This window comes from Oxyura jamaicensis, chromosome 5 (genome assembly GCF_011077185.1).
Source record: "Oxyura jamaicensis isolate SHBP4307 breed ruddy duck chromosome 5, BPBGC_Ojam_1.0, whole genome shotgun sequence".
In the NCBI taxonomy this organism is placed as follows: Eukaryota; Metazoa; Chordata; class Aves; order Anseriformes; family Anatidae; genus Oxyura; species Oxyura jamaicensis.
In genome coordinates, this window is record NC_048897.1 from 30,708,213 (window position 1) to 30,735,213 (window position 27,001).

General features: G+C 58.2%; 1 protein-coding gene across 3 annotated transcripts in view; it reads right to left on the reverse strand.

The window, feature by feature from the left end:
- The window catches only part of DGKZ (diacylglycerol kinase zeta), a 41,390-nt gene extending 15,036 nt beyond the window's left edge, over positions 1-26,354 (reverse strand). For 2 of the 3 annotated variants that reach the window (XM_035327772.1, XM_035327771.1), the window contains exons 1-13: positions 6,724-7,514; positions 6,395-6,503; positions 5,561-5,656; positions 4,857-4,934; positions 4,467-4,523; positions 3,332-3,400; positions 2,840-2,911; positions 2,431-2,547; positions 2,268-2,339; positions 1,804-1,899; positions 1,427-1,509; positions 835-895; positions 338-451 (exon numbers count right to left, since the gene is read on the reverse strand). In XM_035327772.1, the coding sequence (XP_035183663.1) occupies positions 338-451; positions 835-895; positions 1,427-1,509; positions 1,804-1,899; positions 2,268-2,339; positions 2,431-2,547; positions 2,840-2,911; positions 3,332-3,400; positions 4,467-4,523; positions 4,857-4,934; positions 5,561-5,656; positions 6,395-6,503; positions 6,724-7,499 (1,800 nt within the window). In that variant the 5' untranslated portion in view covers positions 7,500-7,514. Of the gene's footprint in view, positions 1-337; positions 452-834; positions 896-1,426; positions 1,510-1,803; positions 1,900-2,267; positions 2,340-2,430; positions 2,548-2,839; positions 2,912-3,331; positions 3,401-4,466; positions 4,524-4,856; positions 4,935-5,560; positions 5,657-6,394; positions 6,504-6,723; positions 7,515-26,085 lie in introns of those variants that run through there. The other variant, XM_035327773.1, reaches the window with a different exon arrangement.
- Positions 26,355-27,001: the final 647 nt, after the last annotated feature.

The window sequence follows — 27,001 nt, forward strand, 5'->3', positions numbered from 1 at the left end:
TGTGGGCAGACATCCCAGAGCAAAGGATGTGGAAAAGACAGATTCTACTTGAATGCACAACAACTAAAAGGGGCTTTAAATTTAAAAACAATACATCTTCCTTCTAAAAATCTCCTGAAAGTATGAAATAATGATTGCTTTTGTCAATGTCCTAATATATTATAATCTAATTCAGAGTAATTCAAATGTCAGAAGAACAGTTAAGGTCCAAATGGCAGTTATCTGTTGGTCTGTTTTTAGAGAAAGTTGGTGCAAATCCCCATCGTGTGTCTAGAAGCAGAGTCAAAGCACTCAGGGCTACCTCTGGCAGCAATAAGCTCTTCTGCCCATCACTTACCCCACCCCAGTTCAATGTCCTTGCCAAATCGTTCCCAGTCCCCAAGGGCAGGATGGCCACAGGAGGAGGTGGGTTGAGGCGTAGCTGGTCCAGAATGGAGAGTATCCAGCCCACCTGCTCGAGCAGAGAGTGCAGAGAAACAGTTGGTTATTTCAGGGACCAGCAAGCAGGTGAAGGTGATATGGAGCCCTAGCTATGGTCACAGAAACAGAGACAGGTCCCCTTAGCAGCTGCTGAGGCTCTTTGTGTTCCTTGTTGCTCCAGGTGGGTGCTGCAGCAGATACTAGAAACCCCAGTGGGGACACTGCTCCCACAGTCACCACAAAAGCAAACACACCATGCAAACAGTGCACCCTGGAAAGGTGCATGAGGGAACCCACAGCATCTGGTGCTACCAGTCGCACCACAGATTTTGCCCCACTCTGGATTACAGTGAGGAAGGCTGCTGAAAGGGTACTGCAAGGTTTCATCAGGCATGAAGGGGCAGGGGGACTCACCGTGCCATCTCCCCCACACGCCAGGATTCGTAGGTTGTGGACCTTGCGGTACAGCTCCAGCCTGCAGGGAACACGGAGGGACGGGAGGAGAGGGCAGACACTGAGACTGCAGCCAGGCAAAGGTGTCACTGCAGGGGTCCCTGCCCTCACAGAGCCCTGGGGGAGGTGGCATTCACAAAGCTGTGCTTGTCTCCCTGTCACCTCAGCAGTGGGCAAGCCATGCAATTTTGTCTTCAACAGCTCTTGTGGAGGAAGAGTGGGGTGTTTGCAGTCACTGTACACGTGGATAAACTGAAATGCAGCAAACAAACCAGACTCATGTGGCACTGATGCAACATAAATTAGATTTGGGAATGTCACCTCCCAGCTCATCTCTTAGCCAGTAGCCTTAAGGTTAGACCATCTGTCTTGCAGAAAACACTGGAAGGTCAGGACTGGCCAGAACATATCCTAGAGAGGCCTCTCAAATCCTGAATTGTTTGAATGTCTCTTTGCACAAGGAAGCTACGGAGCATCAGGTCTCTGCCAGCTGCAGAATGAGCTCTGGGGAAAGGAAGGGTGAGGGAAGGGTGCTGCCCCCATCAGTACTCACGCCTCCTTGGGTCCACCCTGGCTGAGGTCAAAAACTTGCCGTGGGTTGAGATACCACATGAAGGACTGGATGATCTTGGCTCCCTAGGGGGGATAAGAAAGAATTCAGGAAAAAGGCAGTTCCCAGTGGAGAGAGGGAAGAAGGCATCTCTTTTTGGGGACATGCGAAGACAGTGGTGTTCTGGGGGACTTAGGCAGAGCCTGGGTTAGGTGGGAAGCACCAGGTAGCAAACTGACACCATGGAGGTTGCTGGCCTCTTCTGCAGCTGAGACATTATCAAAGCTATGCAGAGCTCTCAGCAGCCAAATGGCAACATCCTCAGAGAGCTGCCTCTCTGGTGAGATGTAGGACAAAGGAGGTGTAGGACAAGGCCATACCTGATTCCCACCACTCTTGGGGTTCACGAACACCAGCAAGGGTTTCATGAGAGGAGCTGGCATGGGCTTGATGACAAAGGGTTTCCACCTCCCTTCCTGCAAGAGATGCCACAAGTTCAACAACAAACCTGGTAAAATGTAAATTCCCACCTCCATCTGAGTGCTAACACCACGCAGATTAGGAGTTGGAGGAAGAAAACGTCCCAGCCACCCCATAAGCCTTATAGCTGGGATATACCCTGCCAGCAGGCATAACTCACCTCCCAGGCCTTTCTCATCTCTGTGACATCCTCTGAGATCTTCAGCCACCCCTAAGGCTCCTCCTTGCCCCAGCACCCTCCCTCCACCTCACTCTCCTTAACCTCAGCACAGACCTTGCAAAGCACCCTTGTTTCCCAGTCCTGTTCCTTGCTGCCCAGACCCTCTGCCCTTCCAACACAAGGTCCTGTTCCCTTATATCTTACCTCAGCACCCTTTTTGCTGGATTTCCGCTTGAATGATGTCCTCTTCTTCTTCTTACTGGATTTCATTGGGTTCTGGAGACAAAAGGAAGAAACGTGAACATTGTGTGAGGACCTGCTGGGCAAGCAGGAGTCAGGCAATAGCTCAGGAGCTGGTATGCCTTACCTGGGGCCGTCGGACCCGCAAAATCCAAGTGGGAGGAACAACGACAGCAGCATGAGCTCCCAGTGAGCAGGGCTCTTCGATGTGTTGCAGCATGAAACATGACACTTTGCTGTGATACTGGAGAAGCAGAGACAGAGAGAAAACTCAGCTGCTCCATTTGCTGGGGACAGCCACCTTCTCCCAGCTCCCCCATGCCATTGCTGTAGGAAATGACACAGGAGTTTTGTAATGGGAAGGCTTCCCTTGGGAGGCACTGAGGAGAAAGTTTATCAAAAGAGCTTCCAGACACCCCAGTAAGAAGAGCTGTAAGGGCAGGCTGCAGAGAATTAGGTAGGGGAGTCCCAACAGAAAGGAGGGGTCATTAGATGCAGAGCAGACTAGTAAGACATTCACTGGGGGCTTTGCTCACCGCTTGCTTGCACCAGGAACAGCTGATGGCTACAATCTCTTTACTGTGGAAGGCAAATTTCTGCTGGAAACCCTGCAGAGGGAAGGATAAGAGGCTTAGGGAATTCCCTGACAGCTTCCTATCATCCAACAGGACTTTCCCACGACTAGGAGAGACATAAACAAAGAGAACGTGCCTGCAGCTGGAGCCCTCTGGATACTTGTCAGATAGCCCCAACCACCACTAAAGTGCCTGTTGCCCAAATAAAATATGTCAGGAAGATGGTTGCCTCCGGGACTGATCGGCCCCAGGGGGAGAACTCTAAATGGGATGGACCTATGTAGTATTTCACTATGCAAAACAGGGCATGAGTCTTGGTTTTGCCGTAGGCTGCTCCTGCCTAGCAGGAATAGTGGGCTGTTATGCAGGAATTCTGCTTCCCAGCCCTGCTATTGTTCCTAGTGTGACCTTAGCTTTCCTTCAGGCTGAGAAAAAAACAAGATGCCTTCTCACCTTGCCACACTGCCGGCATTTCCCTTCCTGCCGTCTCCGGTGCACCCAGTGATGCCGGACAACTATAGGCTAAAGAGAAAAGAAAAAAAAAGAAAAAAAGTGTTAAAAGGATGAGTGTGTGCAAGAATGGAGAAACGGGCTTACAGGCCAGCCAGGACCTCTGCTACTGCAGCAAGCCCACTGTTCACATGCACCAGCAATAAACCTCTACGCAAAGCCAAAGAACTGAGGCCAACTTAAGGTGCTCGGAGAAGAGGGAATTAAGCAAAACAAAAACAAAAAAATAAAAAAATAAAACACACACACAAAAAAAAAAACAGGAAGGAAGCAAGGGAAACGGAAGACAGAATCACAGAGAGCAAACAGAAGAGTGGGTAAGCAGTAGTGTGGAATGCTAGTTTGGCAATAAGCCACATCTTAAGAGATGCTCTGCATCTCTTAATATCTCTGACTAGATGGCCACAGTAGAAGGTGAAAAAAGTGACAGTGGAAGGTATGAAAAAGCCCTGTGAGACAGTGTGTGTACAGCAAGATGACCAGAGTGCCTGCAGCCAAGCAGCTGCCTGACTAGCTCCTAATAACCATGTTCTTTGAGGAAAGAAGCAGCACCCACTACATTACAACGTGGAATAAAGGGGTCCAGCAGCACCACTGTGGAGCTCTTCCATTGCTACATGGAGTACTTGTGTCACACAGGGCAAGACTGAGTGATAAAGCAAGAAGTGAGCCCATACTGCCCCCTTCCAAACTGTGCAGACTCAGGAAACCACTGCCTGCTCTATTTGCTTGGGGACCAGCACAGGAGGGGCAAAAAACCCTCTCAGGAAACACTGCTTGCAGGTTCCCCCCCATGCAGATATAGGAGCTGTAGCACATGCAAACCAGCAGATGCTCTGCCTTTTGCTGCTTGCAATCTCATCTCTCCACACAACCAGTCTGTGCTGGTGCCTGGCAAAGAGAGATTCCTTTATTGCACCTCCTCTTTGGAGCCAGGAGGCATCACAATGCCAGCGCTTTGATGGACAACATGCCGCCAGCATGGGCTGGGAGCACGCTGGCAGCATCTGATCCCTTTGTCACCAAACTGGAAAGGTGACAAGGCAGACATGGGTACAGTTCAAGGCGCATCTCTCACCTCCCGTACGTTCCGGGATCCTGACTCCCTGAAGGAAGGTTTGCAGCGGAAATTTATCTGTGGATTGAACACATATGGGAGGAATCAGTAAAACCATCACCTGAAGGAAACCTACTGGAGTTTATTTTACTACAGCAGAGCCTCTGGAGATGTTCAGTGCTTGTGTACGAAACTCCCAACTTATCTCTCTCACTGAACAACATGGGGCCTGGGGTCCCAATCACACCATTAGTGCTCCTTTTGGTATTGTCTCCTCATAGGACCCCTCTTCACAACAACGCATTGCAGTTCCCAACCCCTGTATTACCCTATCCCAGAGACAGGGCTGGCCAGGAAGAGGCTGTTAGAGCTTTGCAAACCACAGAGAGGGGCTTAACAGGCTTTACTCACTTTCTCCAGCTGTTCTATGCACGGTGTATGCACTACGATCTTGCAGGCTGCACACTTACGCCTGGAGAGAGGTTTTTGCTGGAGGATGAGAAAAGGGGAGGAAAAACATGCATGTGAGCAGCAGGGTTCAGAGGCCAGCAAGCTCAATCTCCCCTCACACTGCCTTCATATTTTTCAGAGCACAGAACAACTCCTGTAGGAGTTACATACAACCTAGACAAGCAAGTGAAGGGATCTAAGCACGTGCCTAGAGCGGATGCTCTTGGTTCTGCAACACAGCAGGGAGGTGCCCACAATATGTTTGGGATCCAGCTCTGCTATACAGAGTCAGGAGACTGCAGGCCTGGGTCTCCAGTGCTCATTTTCCCCCACTATTGAAAGGTCTTTCCAGAGAATATGGGTTTGGATTCCTCCTCTAAGCGTGTGGGATCCCAACAACCTTTCCCTGGAACATTGTGTCACTTCTGGCTGGTTTGCAACCGCAAACCAAACATCAGCACTGGCAGAAATTGGGGATGCGGCACTCCGGCACACAGAAGTAGGAGGAACACATGGTCTCTTCCTCTTGCTAGCTCTCCAGGCCCCCCACGCTTCTTCTCCCAGCACCAGGCAGCAGCAGGGCCTTCATGGTCTCTCCACCGGGTGGCAGCACAGCCTGCATCTGCGGACCTTGCAAGGGACGCGGGTGACCCCAGGTGACTTACCAGCAGTTTTGCCATGCAGTTCTGTTCCCCAACGTAGCAGAAATCCCCAGAGACATTGGTCTCAAACCAGATGTGCTCCCCGTAGACTGCAGTCTCCTGAAAGGCACGGGACAACGTATTTCTGAGAGCACCCCCAGAGGAACATCCGATCCCTAAACTGCTTTGTGCTAGGGACAAGATAACTGGAATGAGGTGTGGGGGGAGGGAGAGGAAGCTAAATCCAGGGCGACAAGATGCACTGCACAACTGTGGCTAACATCCGGACAAAGGAAACCTCACAAAGCTGCTGCCACGACCCACCCACTAGCAATCAGAGATCCTCAGGAAACCAGCTCTCCCCCCTTTCAGATCCCGCAGCAAGGACCTACAGCCCAGCTGCAAAGTGCCCTGCACAGAAGCGCCGCTTCCACCACCCTGAGAGGAGCCACCTGGGGAAATTCACAACACGTGAACAGTTTCTGCTCTGTGACCCAAAGGTGCAGCTTAAAACCTGCCTGTCTTTGCCTGTGAAGGGGCAAGGGCTCCTGTTGCTCAGCCCCAGCCACCAGCAGACCTGCATGCCAGGAAGAGAAAAGCTGAAGTGCCGTATCTGTGCCATCCTCCCAGGGGACTGCCCGTGGCTGTGCAGCCTCTCCTCGCAGCGTCAAGGGGTGCTGCCAGCAGCACAGATGCTGGCACCAGCTGGTGGCAACGGCAGAGGCCATAAATGTGTCAAAGCCGAAGTCACCTGGGAAGCCTCAGCCTGGGAAGAGCCCGCTGCTTCCTGGCCACGAGCCCATCGCACGCAATGCCCAGTGCAACACAACACAACTTACAACATGCAACACCACTTACGCTCCAGTCCACGGTGCTGCGGATCTGCCTCTCCGACTCGCTCCTCAGGGCTAGCGTGGGGTTTGGCTGGGCTACCATGTGCTGGAGGCTGGACTTGGCAATAGCTTTCCTGGAAGACACGGGAGGGCCGCCTATTAGCTCAGGGGAGAAGGAATGCACGCCAAAGCCCTCAGAGAAGTCAAGTCCCTTGCAAAACACCCGGATTGCTGCACCACGATGCGGTGGAGCCTGAAGCAGCCTTCCCCGGGGCACAGAGCGCCCTGCCTGTCCCTCTCGCCCCTCCCAGCCTCCCTTCCCTCTCATCGCCTCCTGCACACCGCCATACATACAGCAGCCGGGGGCTCCAGCCATCAGGGCAGCAGGCGGGCTCCGGTCCCAAGCACTCGGGGAAGGCGGCTCCGGCTGCCCCCGCGCACTGCTGGGCCAGCAACCACGCGCGGCCGGGGGACAGCAGCCCGGGCCGCAGGGTGTCACTGGAGCGGCGACGCTGGCTGAGGCGGCGGTAGCGGCCCGGCAGGCCGTGGGGGACCCGGCCGCAGCCGCTGTCGGTGGGCAGGAGGTGGGAGGAGGCGCGGCGCAGGCAGCGGGGGCCCCGCGACAGCAGCCCGGCCTGCAGCGGCCGCAGCCGGGGCAGCATGGTCAGCCAGCTCTCCTCGGCCCACCGCCCGCTCCGCTGCGCCCTGCTGCTCGCCGCCTGGCTGCCGCCATCCTCCAGAGGCCAGGAGCTGGAGGTGTTGGCGCAGGGCGCCCCATCGCCCTCCTCTCCATCAGGGAGGAGACCGGCCAGCAGCATGGGGTGGCTCAGAAGTTGGGCATCGATGGCTGGTGGCCGGCCGCCAGGGCGCTGCTGCACGGCGAAGCGGGGGCTGAGGCAGGGCGGCGTGGTGCTGGAGCGGCGGCGGGGGCTGCCACGGCGGGGCAGGGGCAGGCAGGAGAGGGGCAGCGGCAGGGCGCTGGAGCCGCGGCGGCGCTGGGCCAGCGAGGCGGAGGGCAGCCCGGCCTGGGAGCGGCGGCGGGCCTTGCTGGTGGGCACGGCCACCACACCGGCATGCCGCGGCCCCAGTGGGCCCTTCCTCCCGAAATGCCTCTTAAAAAAGGTTTCCATCGCGGCCGGGTGGTGGCTGTTGACACAGAAACCAGGAGTTAAATAGGCTCCCCGCGGATCTGCGGGGCATGGCGGGGACAGAGGGCAGGAGCAGGGACACAGCGGAGAGAGCTGGGTGCTGCGATGCGTGGCGGGGCTCAGACCAGCACCTGCTAAAGCCACCGCGAGCAGCTGGGCCACGGGGCTCTCCCTCGCCTCGAGCTCAGAACCAAAGCTCGTTTCAATGTAGTTTCTACAACTATTTTCACAACTTAGCTCAGGGAAAGAGTCTCAGAAACACACGCTGGAGCACTATAAGGACAAGCTCCTGCCCTGCTGCCCGGAGGACAACAGCCCCAGGACCTCTCAAGCAAGGTCAGCCCTGGTCACTGCCCCTCTGCTTTCTGCTCCCCTGGTGCTGGCACTCTTGATGTCCCAGTTGTAAGCACTCGGCACAAGCAGCAGCCCCGCAGAATTTGTGGCAAATGAAAACTAAGCACAAAAGCAGGAAAACAGTCAGGCAAGTCAAAGTGGGGCAGGCACATTTGGTGGAGTCTGGCTGAGAGAGCTGGAGCAGAGGAAAGCTAGGAAAAACAGCCTAGCTGTCCTACTCAAAGCTTCCCTCTCGCTTTGGAAAGAGCTTTAACAGGTCTCTTGACCTTTCCCTGCCCAGCCCTCCAAGCTTGACATCTTGCCAGGACGTGGCAGCTGTCCGTGAAAAGCACCGGGCCACAGATGGAAGCTGCTGCAGCGCTCTCAGCTTGGCATGCAAATGTTTGAGTGGGAGAGGCTGGCTGACGAGCACCAGCACTCCTGTCCTCCACAGCTAGTGCTTCTCTTCCAGCTCTCCAGACACTGCTTGTCTTCAGCCTCTAAACAGAGAGGATTTATTGGAGGGCAACGCAAAAAACTCTGGCACCTGCAGCTTGGTAGAACCAAACTTCTGGATCATCAATTGCTACATAGGCAGGAGACTCAGGATTATGCAGGCATACACAAGCTGCCACCCCCACAACTCTCAACAACTTCTGTGCTGAAAAGGCTGCTCCTCTACCCTTCACGAGGGCATAGCATGTCAACCACCACTGCGCTAGGATTAGCATCTGCTGCGCTCACATCTTTCTTCCTCCCTAGTCACGCTCTTTTAGGCGCTCGCTTGTAGGTCAGCAATGCTTGAAGACTGTCAGAACACCATGATCCAAACCCAATACCCTGAGATCCATGCAAAACGGCATTTTTTTTTCAGACAGAACCTTCCCTTTTTGGTATATGCACATAAAATGGTACATACATGCTATTTTCTGGAGCTTTTGCTCAGTGCTTGTACCGCAAGCAGGAGGCACATTGGACAATAGCTCTATTTCTTTGAGAGGAGTCTAAAGCAGAGTTTGTATTTCTGTAGAAGGCAAGGCTTCCCCCAGCCTGGTTATGCAAGGGAGCTTGCTCTTTAGTTTCTAGTCTCATTGCCATGTCTGTACTCAACAATAGCAGACAAGGAGGGAAATGAGTACAGTGGTGCTCTCCAGAGGAATCTGCAGTTCAGAGAGCAGCATCAGAGGAGCTAAAGCCTTGCTGAACTGAAAGCAAAACCAAAGTGCAATCTCCTCGGAAGGATTTCTCAAGTTCCATCACAGCGAGCAATGTGGGTATCTCCCTCAGCTGAGGGACAGTGCAGCAAATTGCATCATCACCAACAGGTGTTAAAATTGTCTGAAGAAATGAAACATGTTAAAAAAAACACCAGAGAGAACTGCCTGGGTATGGCAAGCTGAAGCAAACTCTTCCTGACTGGTTTAAGTTGCTGGGGGAGATGTAATTGTCCAACTCCATCCCAAACGAGCTGAAGGGATGCTCTCTTCTGCCCCAGATATCCCACTGACATGAAGCTGGTGCAGTGCTTGCTGAGCTGCTGCTACGAGCAGGAAGATCTCTCAACACAGCTTCCTTCCTTTTCGCACCACAGTCGCATGAGGAAACTTGCTAGAACAACCTTGGCTTGACATTTAAGCTTGGTTACTAGCTGATTACAGCTCTTTTTATCTTCAGAGCTGTCAGAAAGTGGCACATGGGCTCACGCTCCAGCCACCAGTGGTGAAGGTTATTGCTGGGCAGTCATCTGACAGCCCACACCAGCACCATGCGGCAGCTCAGATCCGATGGTGAAGATATCACCTTCGCTTGCGACTGGCTTCCAGCCTGAGGCCCGAACGGTGTATCGCACATGTCGAGAGCTGCTGCTGGCAGTGCAGGTGGACTGACCGCACGGGGTGCCCAGGATTGATGTGCACAGCTAAGCAGCGTGCAGAGCAGCTGGAGAACCGTGACCTAGCTAGAGAGGAGCCTCAGGAGAACTGAGCCCTGGAAGCTCCTGGCCTAACACTACCAACATTTCTGTGATCTCCAGGCTTCTCTTGGTGCTTGCTGCAGCTCTACAGGCTGCATCACTGGGCTGTTAGGTAAGGGGGCAGGATGGAGGCAGCCTGGCATTTGCAGGGTGGGAGGGGAAGGAAATACTGCTGCATGCACTAGGATATCAGTGCCACTTACAAGCAGCTTTTATCATTTCAATCTCCTTCTGTGAATAAGGAAGGAGAGATCAGCTCTGGCCTGCTCATGATCTGTAATCGGCACTTTGGGGAGTTTTTTTTTCTAATCAGACCTCTCAGAGCTCCTCAGCCTCCCACGCTCCTGGCTGGCATTGGTGGCAGAGATGTTGCTGAAGCAGGAACATATCCCAGGGTGTGTGCTGCCCTCAAGAGCTGAGGGAGGAGGAAGTTGCTGCAGTACCCTCCCTGGGCACTCAGAGAAAGCTGCAACCTCGTAATCTAAGGACAGAACTAACTTTGGTGGCAGGATATAAATGCCCCTGGAAAGCCAAGCAGGAATGGAAGAGGAAGAACTTACATCTTGTAACTTCACTGGACACAGAGGTAGTGGATCAGCTGACCCCGATCACCCAGCAGCCATCCCTCCTGTGGTGGTGGTAGCTACAAAACCCAACATGCTGACTCCTGCACCCAAACATGCAATATCCCTCAAGGTCCAGGCTCTGCCTATATCATGGAGAGCTTCTTGATGTTCAGGTCCTTTACTTTGTTTTGCTCCAGCAGCCTCAAGTAAACCCCTAGGTACGATGTTGACCATGCCCGTGTCCTTAGACACAGAGTGATGCTGTGCACCACATCTGCTTGGTCCTTTCTGTGTTATCATTCCTTCTGTCCCTCCAACAGTCTGGCATCCTCCTGACAGTGCCCAGAAGCAAGTGAGATGCCAGGCTGCCTTTCCATGCTGCCAGCCATGGCAGCCCTCTCCTTGCACCAAACGTGGCAGAAGGCCCCCACTTAGGACACTCCTGGCTGAATGACCAACAAGCCTTGAGATCTAGAGAAGTCTGGACTTGAAAAACACCATCAGCTCCTCCAGACCTTTCAGCAAGCCTCTACTTAGTCGGCTGGAAAGCATTTTTTCCAACCACTGGGCTACAGTGAGGGAAATGAGCCCAAGTCTCACCCTGCTCCATGACAAGAGCCCGTCCTGGCTGAGTCTCTGAAGCAAGGCTTGCTGCAGCTGCTGGGCTGGTGCTGCGGCACCAGGGCCAGCAGCATGCAAACGAGAGCCCACTGCAGTTTACAGGCTGCCTTCCCCAGGCCAGGACAGTTGACTTGCACAGCTCAACCACAGGGAAGACGTATTATTAATAGCCATCCATGTGCGACACCGAGATCTCCTGGGCTTCTGTCTCTGTCTCCTCCCTGTCAAGACACTGGAGCGACCAAAGGACAAAAGCCTGGGAGCCCACCCAGGGAGCTGCTGCTGTCCCTGTCCTGCTGACACACTGCAGCTTGCCTTCAGCCTCGGTTCCAGTCGTCAGCTCGCACTCCCCCGTCCTTTCAGCCTTCCCATGTACCCTGCTGTCCCCATGCTGCCTCTGCCGAGACCCTGTCCCCTTGTCCCTGCTCCCAAACATCAGCTGCTGGCCTCTCCTCTCCCTTGGGCTCCCCAGCCCTCCCTGAGGCACTGGGAAGCGTGACCTGCGTGGATAAGCCTGCTGAGAAAGGTGCCCGTGCAGGATGGGGAAGGGAGCATGCTGGTCAAGATGTGGTACAGCCCTCAGGGCTTTGGTTGCAGCGAGGCGAGCGAGTTCCCAAACTCTGCGCAGTTTGTTTCTGCCCAAAATTTCCACTCCAGCTGTAATCTGTCCTACATCGCACAAATCAGGCAGAGGCAGAAGCTGCTCAAGGGGGCAAGGCCGTGAGAACAAGGGCCTCAGGGGCCGAAAGGTCTGAGAATAATCCGCGCTGAGCTCTCAGCCAGCCCTGAAGCGAGGGGCAGTCATCTCCCCACCAGCGCCAGAGCAGGACAGCAGCAGCGAGCGCCTGCGGGCTGCACAAGCCTGCAGCAGTCATTGCGGCGGGGACTGCAGCGCCTGCCTCCCGTGTACAGCTCTCATTTACCGGCACCGCCAGCCTGCCTCCCTCCCATTCAGCGCCACAGCTGATGTGTGAGTGAGCAGTGCTGCACGCCCGGGCACGGCTCGTGGGACTGAGGCAGCCAGAAATACCTCCAGAACAGCGGCAGGAAGGCTCCGTCCAAGCCATGAGCCTTTCAAAGTGCTGTGAAGGGTGAACTATGGGCCTTCTATTTTCAGATTTACTCACCTCATGTAATGCCACAAGTGCCACCGCCTATACACAGCACCTCACTCGCAGCCCCCTGAGCTGCAAGACCACAGCAGGCCTGTGGCCGAGGACACCCTGAGTTGTGCTGTCACCCTCACGCTGCAGAGGAGGAGAGTACTGCCACAGCCTTAGGGTTGCCCCTCCAGGCAGCACAATGCTGGTTTGGCCCTTGTAGGGCACTCAGAGGGGAGTCTCGAGGTCTACTGCCCGGGCTACCCAAGCATGAACTGAGAGCAGGCCACCCCAGGCAACACGCGAGGGCTTTGCTAACTCACTCAGAAACCTGTCAGTGTCACTGGGCACGTTGGTTGGCCAAAACAAAGGTCCCGGGGCTGCTCTGACTCACAAGGGACAGGCAGCTACACCAGCTTGGCCTCTCTGTGCTGTAAAGCTTGCATGTGCCGTGCAGACCATGACGCCCTGCAGCCAGGTCCGCACACAGATCAGATGAGAGCACCAGGTTGCAGACCTAGCACAGAGGCCGCCAATCACCCACCCCGAGCACGTAGCCTAGCAAAAGCAAAACGTGCAGCCCCCTGCTCCCACACTACAAGCCTCTGCTCCGTGACCTTGCAGCAGTGCCAGCGCAGGGACCTGCTCTAAACACCCACAAGGTCTGGCACCGAAAGGTAACGGGATCCCTGTGGAAGATGGCTAGATGGAAAACCCACCCACACGCTTCATTTCAGGAGACTGGAATTTTGTGGGACAGCCCAGATAGCCCAGCTGGCAGCGAGGGCTCAATGAAAGGGCACCAGGTCAGCGCCCCTCCTGACTGCTGCTGCCTCGGGCAGATTACCACGCAGTACACATAAGGACGAGACCAGGCCTTGCAGACAGCCACCACTGATTTTAATCCCACACCATTTTTAGCCTTTTGAGCAGCTCCATCAGGAGCCGGGGATGCCAACCCGCTGATTTCTGCCACCATCAAGCTCAGCAAGTGGCTTAAAGCAGGACCCTCGGTGCTTCCCTCTGGCCCTGTCAACAGGAAGAGGACACTTGTCTGTCAGACCCCACTAGTTCCCATCGTGTCTCATCACACACCAACACGTTTCCCAAATGCTAGAAGGAAAAAAGTCACTGAACAGCCCCTTCCTGCATGCCCCTCCTATAGCAGTCCTCAGCACGCACCCCACCCCCCCCCCCCCCCAGTCCCAGCATGTGCTGTGCTTGTCCACCAGCACCTCGCTTCACTGTGTCACGGGAGCCCAATTTTGGCTACGAGATAAGCGTCTGTGTGCACTGAGCCTGCTTTATCTCGTGTCCCCGTTGGCTCTCCCGCACAGGGCAGGCTCTCGGAGATCACAGCTGCCTCGCATGGGGCGGCTGCAAGGAGACGCTGCGGCTTTGCAATTTCTCATAGGACGCTTGTCCAAGGGGCAAAGCAGCGTTGAAGGAACTACCTAAGCCCACACAACGATTTGAACACAGTCCCCACAGCTTGGCCGGGCCTTGACCAAAATAAGGCAAAAGGGACCGGCTGTCCCACCTCCTGCCTGGCCCTTCATGAGAAAATGTTCTCAAGGTGGGGCTTGCTGGGAAGAGCAGGGTCTGGGAGCAGAAGGGCCTCATGCTTTTTTTGCAGTTCTTGGCATAATCCCACCTCCATCCTGCCTCTCTGCAAGCTCTGGTCCCACTGCCCCTTCGCTGCCTTCTCAGCGCAAACGGGGCCAACCTCAAGCCCCTCTGGTGTGACACACAACCAACCCTTCAGGGCAGGGGGTGACACAGCCCTCACCTTCCTTGCTCCTCCAGTCCCAAACCCCAGCCAGCACCCCAAGGCTCGCAGCACTGGGAGGGTTTCACAGCACGGTGCTCAGCACTGCTCCTGCGTGGTCCCACTGCCATATGCAGCGTGCCTTGGGCTTGATTTAAGGCATGCCTGCCAGGCTAGCTCAGCCCCTCCACCTATGCTTCATTGAGTCAATAGTTTGCCAGCCCTAAGGCTCAGAGTAATGTTCCCATTACAACAATGTGATTTCCTTCCCAAAATCCACGGAAGATGGAGTTTTGTCTTAATTTAAACTAAAGCTGTCTCCTTGGAGGCTCCTGGGCAGAGTCTGCGCATTCATATCCCTTGACAACTTTCCACCATCATAACATTACGAAGTTTATTTGCCACTACACTAAATAACCTGCCTCCTGGTTATCAAGAAATTGGACAGCGCTGATTTATACAAGCCACTGCTGCGTTTGTTTGCTGTGCCAAGAGCCAAGCATCTGGACCGGCAGCCTGGGACAGCGAATCATCCACGACAAAAATGCAGAGGGTGAGCAAACAACATCAGCACACAGGGGCCAGGCGAGAGCAGGGGATGGGGCAGCAGCAGTCCGTGCAGTTTCTATTTTGGTCGCATCAGCATCACCCGCGACCCAGGCTGGGACGGATGTTAAAGAGTTCCTTATCTTCCAAAGCTCCCTTTGGAGAGCAGCGAAGCAGCGGTGGGTCAGCCAGGCTGGCCCTGGCAGTTTTGGGAGCCCAGTCTTTGCTTCCTGCAGCAGCTGCCCGCTGTCCCCCCCCAGAGCTGATCCCCTCCTTTGGTATACGCAGCTCTGTGCCTCACGTAGAGGAGGGACCCGAGGGAGATGCTATTTAAAGGGAGGCCAGTCCCGCGGTCCAGCTGTCTGAGCCCGGCTCCCCAGCATGTGGGAAGCTGGGGGAAACTCCCCAGCGCGGAGCCAGCCTGGGCAGGGGATCACGGCAGCATCCCGTGGGAAGAGAGAGGGAAAAAAAACACAGAGAAAAAGCTCCAGTGTGAGGGATGCAGAGCTCAGGCAGCGATGGCCAGGGCTAGGGGGCCGCACAGACCTAGGGGAGCCTCAAGCCCTCAGCTACAGGCACAGAAACGGGCAGGACACCAGCCTGCAGCAGGGAGCAGAAGGGCATCCTACCACCCCCAGCAAAAGCAGCGGGTGCCACCAGCACCAGGGGAGATGCCAGGAACCCAGAAGGCTGCTCTGTCTGCCCCAAAACTATTCTGGGACAAGGCGGCTTGCACAGGCTGTCCCCTACACCCCTCTGCACAACACGGGTTTCCCCCTGCTCTTCCCCTCTGCCCTCAAGGTGCCCCACAGGCTGGCAGGACACAGCCCGTGCCTACCAGCAAGCAGAGCTAGTGGCTGGAAACCCACCTCTGGCAGGGGAAGCAGCAGCCAAGTGCGGCAAAGTGCCACAGGGGCTGGGTTTCCCAGAGCCCCCAATGCCAGCCCTAGGGACCGCCTGTAGCCCATGGGACGGCTGCAGCTTGCTCCAGCCTCCTGGAGCCAGCACGGCTGAGGGTTTTGGAGGTGACTCGGGGGTCTGCTCCCCCCGACCCTACCCGGCGTGGTGGGACACGGCACCTGCTCAGACCAAACCCACCAGCTACGGGCTCCATCCCCTGGTCCCCTCCCTTCCCCCACCAAGCACAAATGAAAGCAGGAAAACACAGGGACAAGGAGGAGGAGAGGAAAGAAGGGCAGAGCGCGGGGAAAAGCCTCTGTGACCTGATCCGGAACGGAGCTGAGGTCCCTGCAGGTGATGAGCGGGCGGCAGCAGCCGAGGAGCAGCGGCGGGCCAGCCCTCTGCGACCAAGTCCTAGTTTGGCGAGTGAGCGCTCCGCTGCTCCCTCCGCCTCCTCCCTGCGCTGCAAACCCTGACAGCGCTCGTTAAAATAACCAACTGCACTTCCTCTGCGAGCAGCCCCAGGCAGGCTTGCCCCGAGAGAGAGAGACACACACGCAGAAGGGGCCCAGAAAGAGACGGGGACTCCTAGCACCAAGCCACTCATCCCCTTGGTGCCTGCAGATGGCCCAAAGCGGCTCCCCCCTGGGAAGCATCCCATGTCCCAAATCCATGCACCCCGCTCTCAGTCAGTGCACAAGGACCAAGCCTGATGATGTGTGTTAATAACCTCCCCCCCAGCCCGCTCACGGTGCAGGGAGACACGTTGTGCCTACACCAATGTGCGAGGAGCTGCCTGGCCTCTGCGAAAGGACCATGTCTCGGTACCCAGGTCTGGGCCCCCACGCAGCACCAGCCCCGGTTTGATCCTGCGGAGCACACTGTGCCAGGTGGGTGCCGGAGCAGCGTGCTCCCCTCAGGCACAAGCACCTGAAGGTGACACGGCAAGGTGACGTCTCCTCAGCCTTTCACAACCAAACTACTTCTGCAAACACGGGATGCAACTGCTTCCCTCGAAGCAGCGAGGGGAGGATCACGGGATGGGCAATTCTCTCCCACCTCCTTGGGCCACTGTTAAAAATAAAGGGTTTTGCACAGCCCAAGGAGCAGGCGGCCTTCAGGAGCGTGTTACCTCCCCTTGCTGTAGCAAGGGGCCCGGGTGCAGGGACTGCACCGACAGCTGCCTCGCTCCGAGATGCCCCAAGGAAGGAGTCACCAGTCTCACCAGCCGTGGCCGGTGCAGAAGCGAGCGCTGGTGACCAGATCGGGCAGACAAAGGCGGCCGCGGTGAGTCACCACAGAGCCCTGCAGCTGGGACCTCATCCCTTCACACCCGGCCTCCTCCCGGCTGCTCGCTCCCCCTGCGTACGTCACGGCTAAAATTAGAGCCGGAGCTCTTTCTGTGCGCCTGTGTGCGAGCGTGCGTGCGCTTGGACCGTGCCCGGCGCTCCTCGGGGAGCGCAGAGAGAAGACGGTGAAACGATAACAACAAAACGTCAACGGAGTGTGCTGCCAGAGCAGCAGAGGCAGGCAGGGCCGGCTGCCTTCCCGCGGCAGCACTGCCGATGGCTATCTGAAAAGCCATTCACAGGAAACCATAAACCAGAGGGGAGCCAGGCCCCATGGCTGAGCCACCACCACCGCGCTGGCACGCAGGTGGACCGGGAGACCTCTGCAAGGCGGCGGGAGAGGACTTGCGGGCAAACCACATCCCTGCGGGCGGGCTGTTTGGGCTCTGCTCTCAGGCTGCTGGCAGGGAAGGCAGCTGGAGACATCGGGGCAGGTGGCAGGAAGCATCTGCGTGCCGAGCCCTGGCTCTGCCCTCTCCCCGCTCAAATCCGGCAGACGATGCAGGCCGGCGTGCTCTGCCCTCTCCTCGCACCAGGCCGCTTCCTTCCTCCTCCCTCCCCACAGCCAGCAGCTCCAGCTCTGCCCGCACACCCCGCAGGGACAGGGACGGCTGCCACCAGCGCGTCCCTGTGTCCTGGCAGCCCCAGTGGCTGTGATGCAGGCTGAGACCCCCAGCTGAGGGAGATTAGGGTCCTGAGGGGCCCTGGGAGCAGAGTCCTGAGCTATCCTGTTCAGATCTGCCCGCTGAGACTGGCAGAGTGTTTTTGTGGTGTATTTATCACAGAGGAAATACAAACGGTGATACGGCTAGTTGTCCATCCAGCACAGACACACACCGATCCCCACACAGCCCCGAGGCCAGCTTCCAGTGGGATAAGGGACCCCAACCCAGCCATTGCCTGTGCCTGGGGGAAAGGAGCAGGGCCCGAAACCAGGGGCAGGGCTCAGCACCTCTGAGAAATCAGGTCCCCGCATGGGGCCTGAGCCTGGGGCAGGAAAGGCACCTACTGCTTCTGCATCCCCAGCCGTCACCATGAGCCCATGACTAAGCTGCGACTCACACCCCAAAGGGTGCTTGTTGGCTTAACTGTGACCTTGTCGCTGGTATCACATCCAATCTCTGGTGTCTCTTTTTCACCTTGTGGCAGCGAGTTACACTTTCTTTTTCTTCCCCTCTCATGTACATATTGAAGTGACTCTAAAAAGAGTCACTGCTAAACCAATCACTTCTCGATTTTGCTAAAGGTCAGCTTGTCCCCGTTACAAATGGAAGGGCACGAAGAGAAGTTGACTTTTTTCCTCCGCACTTTTTGCTCTGATTGCCTTTCGCCTATCTGCCCTCATGTGCTTCCTTTTCCACTGTTCCCTCCCCCCCGTCCCCTGGTCTGCCACTTGCTGCACTCTGGCGGGCCCTTGCCCTGCGCTCTGCTTTGCAGAGCAGATCCTGGGTGAAGAGGCGCTGCTGGGTCAGAGCAGATTGCCCTTTTGGACACGGGCTAATGCTTGACCTCAGGCTGGCAGGGCAGGGCTGCCTCACTCTGCTCACCCTTTCTGCTCCTCGTGCGCTCCAGCACTGACCTTAACCCTAGGAGAAGGGAGGCACTGCGTGGGCTGCACAAGAGGTGCTCTGACAGCTCCCTTGTACAAAGGGGGAGAGAAAAACCATCAGAAGCAAGGAGACCAGGCCCGCAGAAGGGCCATCCCATGGCACCCAGTCCAAGGAAGCCCCAAGGAAAGTGCTGGCACTGTCCGAGGAGCTCTTCACTCCCCGGCATCCCTCCAGCGTGCAGCACAGAAGAGCGACCATGCCCTCTGCTGTTCAACTCGCAGCACTCTGGGCCTCTCCAAACCCCATCCGCCTCCAGCGAGCAGAGGTAACCGACAAGCACGGTGGTGTTACCCGCAGCATCTCCACCCACAGGGCTCCCAGGCGGCAGCAAGGCACGAGACTTCCGTATCTGTAAGGTCTGGTGAGCTGGAGACCACTGCGATCAGAGATAGCACGCTGGGTGACGAGCAGGAAACCCGGAGAGGTCCAGGACATTGTGTGGGGGGTGATACCCCATGGAGCCGTGTAACACAAGGCAGGAAGCAGGGCAGCCAAGGCCTTACTGGGCTGATGTGCTGCTCCACAAGGGCTCTGGTGTAAGGAGCCCAGGATCAAGACCTGCCCCTATCTCCACACCTCCTTGGGAACACTCCTGAGCCCCCAGCACCACTGTTAGTCTAGGTGTTAGCTCCCACACAGTAACTACACCCCTGCAGTCATGATTACCTCCAGGTCCTGGTTTCCTACCACGGCTGGCATGCTCAGCCCAACTGAACATCAGGCTGCTTCACCCGTTTGGCTAAACCACCCTCCTTGTGCTGCCATTTCAGGTCTTTAAAGTGCTCGGCTTGCACAGGGCCTGGGTGCTACAGCCCTCATGCCCATGCCAGCCAGGCCATGGAGAAGGAAGCCCTTGGCATGCCTTCAACCCAAACACCAGCAGGACGGGGCCGCCACGTTAGCAGAGGGAAGTCTGGCAGCCAGCTGCCCTCTAGCACAAGGTTAGTGACACACGCAGCAGGCAGCAGCCTGGTTTTTGGTGGCCTTGGTTAGTGCAGACACAAGAGGGTGACGCGGGGTGAGACGTGGGTGGGAGGGAGGAGAGCTCTCGAGCAGCAACGTCGGAGCAGCTGCTGGAACTGCGCAGCCTGCGCAAGCCAACAAAAATACCACATACTTATACACCGCCGGCCGGTGCTTTATCCTCCTGGATCCCCGTCTCCAGGGCAGCCAGCCCGGCCGATAAGGGAAGACACCTTTGTGGGGCAGGTGGATTCTAGGGACACAAAGAGAGTGGTCAGCAAGCCCTCCCCATAAACGCCTCCGGCCACCCGGCACACAGCACCGTTCTCCCCCGCCACAACTTTGCTGCCCCGGCACCATCCATCCTCCTCCCTGCACACTGTCCCCACAGCCTCGGGGTATGCAGCCGAGGTGGCAGCACCTTGTGTCACCTCCCCAGCTGCCAGCCACAGAGATCTTTTAGGCACTGTACCTCGGGAGACCTTGCAGTCAGGCAGCAAACACCAAGCACCATGCTCCGGCTGCTGGGACGCAAAAATCCAGCCCAGTTCAGAGTCACCTCAACCCCAGGGCCAAAACAAACACGGCGAGAGCCACCCACAGCCTGCTGCCAAAGAACCGCCGCTCACACCGGGAGGGCTGGAGGTGCTTCCCTCCCTCCTCTTCCTCCTCCTCTTCTCCAGCCGCCGCACCAGCCCGGCTCCTGGCAGCCTTTGCCTCGACTGCCAGGCCCGGGCATGGATTTGGATTTCAGATGAATTATGAAGGCACCCAACGAACCTCACATGAAGGAGCATTGTTTGAACAGGGCAGGGCTGCTTGCCTGCTCTGAAACCTGCGGCCCCTGCGTGCAGCTGACGAGCCCTGCCAGGGGGGACAGGAGGTGCTGGGAGCAGCACAGGGAGCCCTGAGCTGCCACCAGCCAGGGGCCAAGCAGTTTGTGAGCCAACACGGAGAGGCAGGACTTTCTTCAGGCCCCTCCAACCCCTTCTGCCACCACCTCTGCTTCCTCTGACATCCAGGTGATGGCAAAACTGGCCGGTGGGTGATGTGAAGAGCCAGGGGTCCCATGCTGGTGGTCTCTGACGGGGCACCTCCTGTCCCTGCCGGCTCTGTGTCCCCCTTCCCCTCCCTGAGGAGCTGCTGAGCAGGGCCAGACGTGCACACAACCACAGCGGCGGTGGCTGCAGAGCTCTGCCTGGCCTGACGGCTCTGATCTCGGTCGTGTGGTGCACCCTCTGCAGCCAAATTTGAAACAGCCACAGCTTTAAGGAGGTCAGAGCGGTGTGTGCCTTCAGCAAGACACACTCCTCAGCGGACAGCCCTCAGAAATCCTCCCTCACTGAATCCATCACTGAAGGGACCCCTATTCCCCACACAGAGCCCAGCCTCCCCACCTCGCCTCCCCCAGGCTGTCCCCTATGCCAGCGGCCGCCCCATCCCCATCCCACGGGATGGCTCCAGCTCCTCTGCACCACAGCAGGCACACACAGGGACCCCGCCAGCAGATCTGCTGCTTAATCTCCCATCTGCCAGCCTCTAACGGGCACGAAATCCCTGCGGAAAATACCCCCACCATACTTCAGCTGCCCGCAGGCAGCGCTCCCCACCCCACGCGATGCTCCCTTGCGTGGTGACCTCGGGTTTTTTGCGGTAAGAGGCTTAGTGCTGAATCTGAGCGGCTCCCGGCCGGGGCCAGGGACAGCAAGGCAGGACGAGATAGGGATAATCTGGTGGAGGGGAACTTTCACATCGAGGGGCCGGCACATGGATGCTGCACGGCCCCTGCTGCCTCTCTACAAGGCCGGGCTGGCTGCAGGCTGTGCCTGGAGCTCAGCCCCTGTCAGGTTTGGATGCTCCTGCCCCATGATTTTCAATCATCACCATGCCTTTGAGCCCTGCCTGGACTGCAGGTGGGAGCCCAGGGGCTGGGCAGCAGGCAGGGAGGAGGCTCCCTGCGGACTCTGCCCCAGACCCACACCTGGGCTGCCAGCGACAAGCGAGAGACGGGCCGCACCAGCGCCCACGTTTCCTGTGGGAGCCGAGCTGCGCCAAAACGAGGGGAAAACCCTTTGCAACGAGCCTTTTTGTTAGCTTCTCTGACTTCCTGGGACAGAAAACCAGTGGGTCCACGTGACTTTCTGCAAAGCCACAGCGTATTTTGGAGCCTGAGACTGCTCCTGCCCCACAGAGCTGCAGCTAGCAAGCACGGGGAGGGAGACGGGGCGAGGTGAACAGCCAGGTGCCGTTCCCCCACCCAGTGCCATGTACCTGCCCTGTCCCCTGCTACTGCCGGTCCCTGCCAGCTCAGGGGGGCTCCTCAGGGACCAGAGGTGCTCAGCTCAGCTCCACAGGCCCTGGATCACTGGGGAAAGCCGTGAGATGGACAAAGCTGGGGTGGGTTGTTCCCAGGCACAGAGGTAGAAACTGAAACCAGCAGCCCAGCCCAGACAGCACGACCTGCCCGGCAGGCAGGAGGCCCGTCACTGTCTGGGACACCAGAAGACATCCTCTGAGTGAGCAGGAAACACCCGTCCCCTGTGCGATGAGGACAGGGCGGGCTGCTCACTACAAAGTTATCCCCTCCAGGTACCAAGGCCTGAATCGTGGGCTGGAGGAGAGCAAGGCTGGGTGCACCACGGGCCTGGTGCAGGACAGAGGGCTCCGTGCCCCCTACGCAGCTCGCCTGGCCAGCACGGCCTCATTGAGTGCCCTGGTGGAGTTTCACCACCTGCCTAACGCCCTGACATGGAGGAGAGAAAAGCCTCTTGTTCCCAGCTCCCAGAGACAGACTGCAGCTGCTGCCATGCCTGCAAGTTTCGACAGAAACATGAGGAAAGGGCACTGTGCTTTTGTAACACTGGAGAGCTGGCCCGGGGAAAGCTCCCGGGCTCAGGATCACCAAGACAGAGGCACTTATTCCTGCAGAGCCTGGTGCCAGCCCCAGAACCAGCAGGGCAGGTTTCGGTATTTCCACACCCTGCCCGTGACCCCAAGCAGGTCCTGCATCCAAGTCCTACATCAAAAAGCCTCTTGCAGAAGCACCTCACCTCCCGCCAGCCCCCAGTCTCTCAGAAAAGGAGAGTTTATGATCCCGAGGATCAAGGAGCCCAAGCATCAGTCTGCAGCCTTAGCTCTGCTTCTGAACTCAGCACCTTGAAACCAGCACCCGTTTGTGGCACCAAGCGAGTGTGGCTGAGGGCTAACTCGTGAGCTGAAGCTCAGGGGGTCACCAGAGAAAGGGAAACCAGAGCTCCAAGGAGAGTGGAGCTGGAAATCACATTTACCTTACAGAAGTTACAGGGCCACTGTCCTCCATCCACCCCATCCCTCAGCCCCTCGATGAGATGACACGCTTTCTCGGAAGGCGATCTCCAGCTCCTCATCAGATTAGGGGTCCTGCCACCTTCTCCAGCTCTGGCACACTGCGCTCTGCAGGGCAGCTGGAGCTCGCCTTGGCGCCAGAGAGTGGCCAGCTGCGAGGAGGGAGCTCGCTGGCGAGGATCCCAGGCTCCACCAGCAGCCCACCAACACAGCCCACCAACACGTGCCGCAGGTGCTGCAGGATGGGGACTCCTGCGGTGCTGGGGGCCCCCACCCGCCCATTACCTGCGAGCAGCACGAGGCTGGAGGAGCAGGGAGCTGGAGGCTTCCCAGGCAGATCGAGATCTGCATGTGCGGAGGAGGAGGAGGCATCCTCTCGCTTGCTCAACAGCAAGTTGGCAGCGAGGCACTTGGTGAAAAAGCCTGTCCTGAGGTAAGCTCTGCTCTGGCCCTGGCAGCGTGCTGATTTTAAAGCTTGCCAACCTCGCCGCTGCCACAGCCGCCTGGTTTTCCCTCGCAGCACCTGGGATTTACCCCACGGCTGCATGAGGGGGAAGCACACACAAAGCCCTGCATCCCACAGCGGCTGCTCTGGGGTCCAGGCTCACCACTCAGGCAGCTCAGCGGCAAAGGGACAGCGAGTTCAAGGGGACACAGAGGTGCCACCAGCACGGTGGGCAGGGGGAAGGCAGGGGGGCAGCCAGAGCTCCCACGGGCGCTTCTCCCCCGGCTTTCACACAGGCGTCAGCACTGAGCAGAGAGATGAGTGCCGTCCCAGAAAGGTGTAGGCGAGCGCTCAGCTCAGTTTCTCGAGTGCCGTTTACCCGCACGCTGTGCCACCCACAGACCTTCCCCTGCGATGGCACGCATCCCCCCGGCTTTCAGCTCCCAGCTGCAGTCCCACGCTCCCCTCTCTGCTGGCAGCCCCGCTGTGCCAGACCTCTCCATCACACGAGGGGAACATGGTGAGGGTCCCAAACCTTGTGGGGAGACCCACGTGAGTGGCTTGCCTCTCCAGCACGGGGCAGAGCAGGAGACAGATTGTCCCCCCAGCACTCGCACGGTACTCCCTCCCCTTCACAGCTGGAAGGGGTACACCACGCTGTTCACTTACACCACAAGAAACAGGGCACCTAGGAAGGAAATTTAATCCTAACCACCTATTATCTGATCAGCTCCAATCTCTTTATCAGCCCAATTAAAAGAATTACCCATCTGTGGCCCGGATGCACGTATTGTGCACTTGTCTCTGTCAGCTCTGGAGCCAATTACTCCACCCTCCTTTAAGGCAATTACAAGGGACAGAAATAAGTCCGCTTGCAGCACGCAGGAGGATAACGTGCCGTAGCTTCAGGGAGAACTCAGGGTCTCACCCCTCTTTTGCTTAAAAACCTCTCGGGATTCATCTGCAGTGAGATGCCCACGAAGCCCTGCGTGCCAGCCCCGAGGACAGATGGGCCCCGGGGGTGTCAGAAGAGGCAAGAAGCATTTGGTGCTGGTGCAGTCTCCTGTTTCTTGGATCCTCATCTGTGAGGGTGTGCCTCCTGCTGTTACTGCAACTGGCCTGAGCAACCGACGGTCTCAGAGGAACCGAAGAGCCGAGCAGCGTGTGCCCAGCTCAGGAGATCTCTCTCCTCGCAGCCACGGCTCTCCAGATGCAAGGCTTCATCTCCCCGTGCAAAGTTTCCTTTCCACTTTTTTCCTGGCCAAACAAGCTCTGGCTAAACTCCAGAATCCAAGGGGGTGCAGATTTCTTCACCAATCGCTGTTCGAAAGCGTTTCACGGATGAGGACTGACTGTACTTCTCCAAAACAAAGGAGAATAAGCACCTCACCCCGCAGTTCCCTCTGACGAAGTGGAACTCGGTGCTACCTTCTGCTCTGCTCTTGAGGTGGGCACAAATTTGGCTGCTCTCAGCAGCTCCCAGCCAATTCTCCTCCATGCCTTCAGCCCACTCGCTCCACCCACAGGTGCATGCGGGGGTTTCTTCCTTCCTCACGGCCTTTGGGAATTTCTTCTTCCTCCCCTACAGCTTTTCACAGCTCTGAGTGCTGTATTCGGCATCCAGAGGGAACCAAGTTCCTCCGTCAGTGGGAGAAGAGCACGAGATGTATCCGAGCACTGAGGGACATCTCAAGGCACTCTGTGGGGTGTGCTGGCCTGGCCAGGTCTGCGTTTCCTGCCCGTCCCACGCATCTGCACCACACAAGCCCATCCACACATGGAGAATTTCCCTGCTGTACTCAAAAATAATGGCTTTCTCAGGGACACGTGAACCCCCGGGAGCCAGAGACACCCTCTAATACTGGGGAAAGGACAGAAACTGCAAGAAGCTCCACGTGGCCGCTGCCGATAGCTCTGAAACCAGAGCAGAAGAAAGCAGCTCTCGCTCTGGGGTGGAGTGACCTTGCAAACCCTTTACTCCCAGCTCCAGTGCTGTGTGCTGTGCAGGCTGGCAGCGGGCCCCTTCCCCTCTGGTTAGCACCTGTGAGACCATGCTGGGAGCACTGCCTAGTGCTTCCACCCCCCTGCACAAGAAGATGCTGACAAGCTGCAGCAAGTCAGCGGAAGGCCACCAAGACGGCTGGGGCAGGTCGGACCAGATGGCCTCTAGAGGTACCCTCATACCTAAACTAACCTAGTTTTGACACACCTCTGATGTGCAGGCACCCCTACACTTACATGGGTCGAGCATGCCAAAAATCAGGTGAGTGTCAGGATCCTGGGGAGGAAGCCGTGGCACGCACCTTGAGGACACCTGGCCAGGGTGCGTGAGCAAGCCTAGAACGGGGCAGCCAAGGTCCTTGAACCCCTTGGGAGCAGCACAGGACTTGCACAGCCATAGCCTCGCTGCTGCAGGACTGCCAAAATCACAGCTGGAGCATGAAGCACATTCATGGGGATGGGGACAAGCAGTGCTGAGAGTATGGAAACAAATCCTCCAGACACGAGGCTCTGACTTCTCCAGGAAGGCGGCTGGGGTCAGCGAGGGCAACGCTTCCCAACTTCCCATTATTCATGCCAACAGTTCAGGAGAAAAACGCAAACTCATCTTCCTCCATCACCACGCTGCGTCCCGCACCCTTGGGCGGCTTCGTCACACCTCCGCCAGTCTCCTGCTTTGGGTCAGCACCTCTCCGGGGCCCGGCGCCACAACGGAGAGACGAAGGCGGCTGCCGAAAGCCACCGGGAGCTGACGGAGGCTGCCTGGAAGTCCTCCAGGAGAGCCCGAGAGCCGCTGCCCCCCTCGGACACCCTCAGGGGGGTGCACCCCGGGGCTCACCGCACACCCCAGGGCATCGCCCTCCCACAGCGCCCGCACCACAGGTGCCCAGCCCCGGTGGTGGCGGCCACCTCCGGGCAGAGCCGGGCTGCACCGCCGCTGGGGCTGCTCCCCGTGCCCCCCGCACCCCCGTGTCCCCCGGGGCAGCCGCTGCCCGGAGCCCACTTCCCCGCCCCGAGCAGGCCCCGGGGCGCTGCGGGCGGAGCGGGAGCCGTGCCCGGTCGCTGCTCACCTGCGCCCGAAGAGCTTGAGGCCGGTGAAGCGCTTGTTGCTGTGCCGGCGGCCCGGCGGCGGCGGCCCCCGCTCGGGCTCGGCACCGCCCGACGCCCCGGCGGCGGCGGCGGAGGAAGAGGAGGAGGAGGACGAAGGCGAGCCGCCGGGCGGAGGGGGCCCGGCCGCCTCCATGGCCGGGCTGGGGGCTCGGCGCCGCCGCTACCGGCCCGCCGCCCCGCGCCGCGGCTCCATGCGAGGGGAGGGACGGCGGAGGGCGGGCAGGGGAGGAGGCAGCGAGAGAGGGAGGGAGGCGGCGCTGCCGCCCGCCCCGCCGGGCCCGGAGCCGGGCAGGAAGTACCGGGAGCTGAACCGGGCCCCCAGCGCCCCCTGCCGCCGCCCCGGCACCGGGCACCGCGCACCGGGCGGCCGCCGCTGCCCCGCCGGGTGCGAACCGCAGCGGGTGCCCCGCCAGGCCCCGCGGCCCTCCCTCGTCCCGGCTCGCTGCCGGCTCAGGAAGCCGAGTGTCGGCCCCGCCGCCGCCCCCGCGCTCGGGAAGAGGCCCGGAGCCTCCCGCGTCCTCCCATTGTTCGCCCGCTGGCGCTGGCCCCGCGGCACGGCACGGGGACGGGGATGGGGACGGGGCTGGGGCCCTGCCCGCAGGCTGGGTGCTGCCCGCGGGGCACCTTCAGCTCCTGTGCCAGGTGGCGAGAGTGGCGGCCCTCGGCCCTCCTTTGCATGGCAAATGAGCCATGGAGCTTGCATGGAGCAGGGCACGGAGCCCATGCCGAAACCAGGCTCCTGGGGGGCTGCTGGGGCAGGACCCTTGCTGCCAGCACGGTGTGGCACGTGCCGAGCCCCCGGCCCCGCGCTGGGCAGGTGCCCCTCAAGCAGGAACCCTCGTGGGAGAGTGTGCAGGGTGCAGGCGGGGGCTTCAG